The 3,264-nt window shown below is 49.4% G+C and overlaps 1 protein-coding gene across 1 annotated transcript; it reads left to right on the forward strand.

Moving 5' to 3' along the window:
• Nucleotides 1-262: 262 nt before the first annotated feature.
• Nucleotides 263-1,948, forward strand: GMORB2_0793 (uncharacterized protein; the record flags this gene model as incomplete). Its single annotated transcript, XM_035462777.1, has 5 exons — nt 263-272; nt 593-653; nt 1,150-1,271; nt 1,367-1,861; nt 1,941-1,948. 5 exons carry the CDS (start codon nt 263-265, stop codon nt 1,946-1,948), a joined length of 696 nt encoding a protein of 231 aa, XP_035324201.1.
• Between the last annotated feature and the right edge of the window lie 1,316 nt (nt 1,949-3,264).

The following is a 3,264-nucleotide window of genomic DNA, read 5'->3' on the forward strand; positions in this document are numbered from 1 at the left end:
GTATCATGAATTGTTATACAGGCCCCGTATCATACGGGGAAAAAAAGAAAAAAAAAAAAAAACTGTGCAAGCAGCACAATGACTACATCGTCCCATCATCCATCCGCGCCGCACGCCATAGCACGCAAAAATGAACAGGGAAGAATGGGAAAGAAGGAGAGAAGACGAAAAAAAAAAAAGGCTCAGCGCTTCGGAACCATGACACCGTACCTGTTCTCATTTCTTTTTTTTTCTTTGTTCATACCCGTTCATTCTACTCATCATGTTCCGTAGTAGTCTTTGACGCCAGAAAATGCTCTTTTCCACATATATACAGATTACATATGAGAGCAGTCAGTCCTAGCTGCCTGTATAGACCAGACGTATATTAGATGCCTTCTCTCCTCCTCGCCTCAAATCCACCCTCCTCTCTTCCTTCCTCACACAGCCGCCTCTCGACTCAACCTCGACACGCAATCTCCACTCTCGCTCCAGCACCCAGCTCCGACTCTCTCTCTCTCTCGCTCTCTCTCTCTCTCGCTCTCTCTCTAGCTTCTGTCGATCTGACATCTCTCTTCCTCTCACGGTCCACACCACCCTGTCAACCTGAAAGGCTCCACGGTACGTATCCTCCTGCTGGCGAGCAAGATAACGGGTCGTTACACTACATGTACGTAGCAGCGTCCCCTAGTCTCCCGATCCACTGCTACTTTGTCCTCTTTCCTTTCCCTCTCTCTATCTCGCCCACACCTACCCACCCCTGTCCTTGCCGCAAGAACTTCAACGACGGACATGCTACGAGTGCGCGGTAGACATCTCCAAAGGACCCGGTTGACCTGACCTGCCCTTTCCCTCTTTCTCTCACCTTGTTACCCACACCCACACCCACTCTCTTAGTAGCCCTGTCCTACACCCCCCCCCCCTCCCTCTCTCGCCCCTCTCTCCTAACTCATGATTCACTCCCACCTTCTTACACACACCCTTCCTCTCTCTCTCTCTCTCTCTCCCCCCCTGCCAAGTCTTCTTCTCCTTCTCTTGCTACTCCTTATCCCGTTCCTGTCAACTCTCAAAACATATATATATATATACATATACATACATACATATATATATATTGACGACAGACAGAGTCCCTTCGTTCAAGACAGCTCACTTACACAACGGTATCAGACCCAACGACAAACCCGTCATCATGAAGTTCTCCGCTGCCATTGTCGGCCTCGCCGTCGCCGCTCCCATGGCCTCTGCCATTCCCTTCCGCATCGCCGACTTTATCGCCCCCATGGCTCGTGGTATGGCTTTCTCTCCCCTCCCCATCCCCTCATCTCATAAAAAAAAATGGAAATAAAAAATAGAGGAGATTTTATGCTGACATGAGAGACTGAAGCTCCCGCTCCGGCCGCCGCTCCGGCCGCCGCCGCCCCCGAGCACCTCCCTCTCCCTCCTCTCCCGCCCCTGCCCATCAACCTCACCCACCCGGCTCCGGAGAAGCGCCATGACCACCGGAAGCCCGAGTTCCCCTTCCCTCCTCCTCCCCCCGGCCTGAACTTCACCCAACCTCCCCCCTTCGCCAAGCGCTACGACCACGATGACGACCACGACCACGACCACGGCAAGCCCGAGTTCCCCTTCCCTCCTCCCCCTCCCGGCCGCAACTCCACCCAGCCCCCTCCTCCCCCTTCTAAGCGCGGCAAGCTCCCGGAGCACATCGAGGGTCCTCCTCCCTTCCCCACCCCCGAGTTCCCCAACCCCGGAAACGGTACCAGGCTGCCTCCTCCCCCCGCCAAGCGTCACCTGTTTCCCGGAAAGCCTGGCTCTCCCCGCCCCGGAAAGCCCGACTTTCCTCTTCCCAAGTTCCCCATCCCTGGCAACTCCACTCACGGTAAGCTCTCCACCCTTCTCTCCGTTCCCCTCTCCTGAAGGAGTCACCGAGGAACAGTGTATGCTGACATGTGCGGCAGGCCAGTAAAACTTGTCAAGAAAGGCTCTTGTTGAGTGATTGATATCAAGCTTCACGATGGTGTTACAGCAACACACTCCGACAACACGTGACTTGGCTTGATCCTACGCACAATGATCAACATGGTCCCAAACTTCATAAAATGAAGCTGGTCATTTTTCTTCACTTTCTTCTCTCACCTCTTTTTTTTTTTCAAGGGAACGCAAGAAGAAGAAGAAGGAGAAGAGAAGATGAGAGTGTTTATATTCGATAACAACAATCCCCCGTTTTCCCTCCAGGATTCTTTCCGGACCTACCTCTCGTCCTGTGACTGAGAGGCTGGGAGGACCGGAAAGATGAGGGCAGGTCATCGAAGGGGAGGGTTTAGGTTAAAAGCTGGTTCTGAATATCCACACTTTCTGTTTCCTCTCTATCTCCTCTTCTTCTCTTCTCCAATCTTCTCTTACGGATAGAACGAGAATCACGTGATTCTATTGATATTGGGAAATCTGTTCTTGTTCTCTCCCTTACTGAAGGAAATCTTTTTATAACTCGTCCGGATTCAGCTTGGGACTTGGGAGTTTTCTCTAGGCTTTCTGAATCTCGGAGAGACTTTTTTAATGCCTGTTTCTGTTTTTTCTATATATCTTCGGATATTATATATATATATATATATATATATATATATATCTTGGGTTGATATCTTTAGTGTTTTCTCTTCCTTCATTACTTTATTCTGGGCGGGCAAAACTTTTTTTAACTACGGATCTTAACGGCACTCATTTACCTCTAGAACGGATTACCAACGAATGGAATAGACGGGACTACTTTTCTGACCGGAATCTGACGCTTCTTCTCTCACGACACTCGTTCTGACTATGAAGTGTAAACGTGCGTGCGTGCGTGTGTGTGTGTGTATAGTTGAACTTGCTGGCTCATAATGTCGAACTGATGATGACAAAAGAATGATGACATGATACACGAGACACACTTGCAAGATCCGAGTCTGTAAATGATGCAATTGTCCTGTGAATGACTACTATGAGTGTCACCTGCTAGTCGAGGCCGGGATTGAAGATGATGTCCCGAGGATGCATGTTCCTAGGCAGAATCACAGATTACATTAATATACAATGTTAATTATTTTCTATCCCTGACTTGTTACGGTCCCTTGAAAAATTTCTCAGCATTCATGTTAATGTCCATCTCTGTCCCCCATTGAGCTGAATGCGAATGCGCCGTGCCTATCCCAATTACCCAACTACGGAGTAAATATTATATATATAATATTATAAGATCAATATCCGTAATATGTATGAACCAGGTCCAGGGGAAAGGGGGGGGGG

Source organism: Geosmithia morbida, assembly GCF_012550715.1.
Source record: "Geosmithia morbida isolate 1262 chromosome Unknown scaffold_1, whole genome shotgun sequence".
Lineage (NCBI taxonomy): Eukaryota > Fungi > Ascomycota > Sordariomycetes > Hypocreales > Bionectriaceae > Geosmithia > Geosmithia morbida.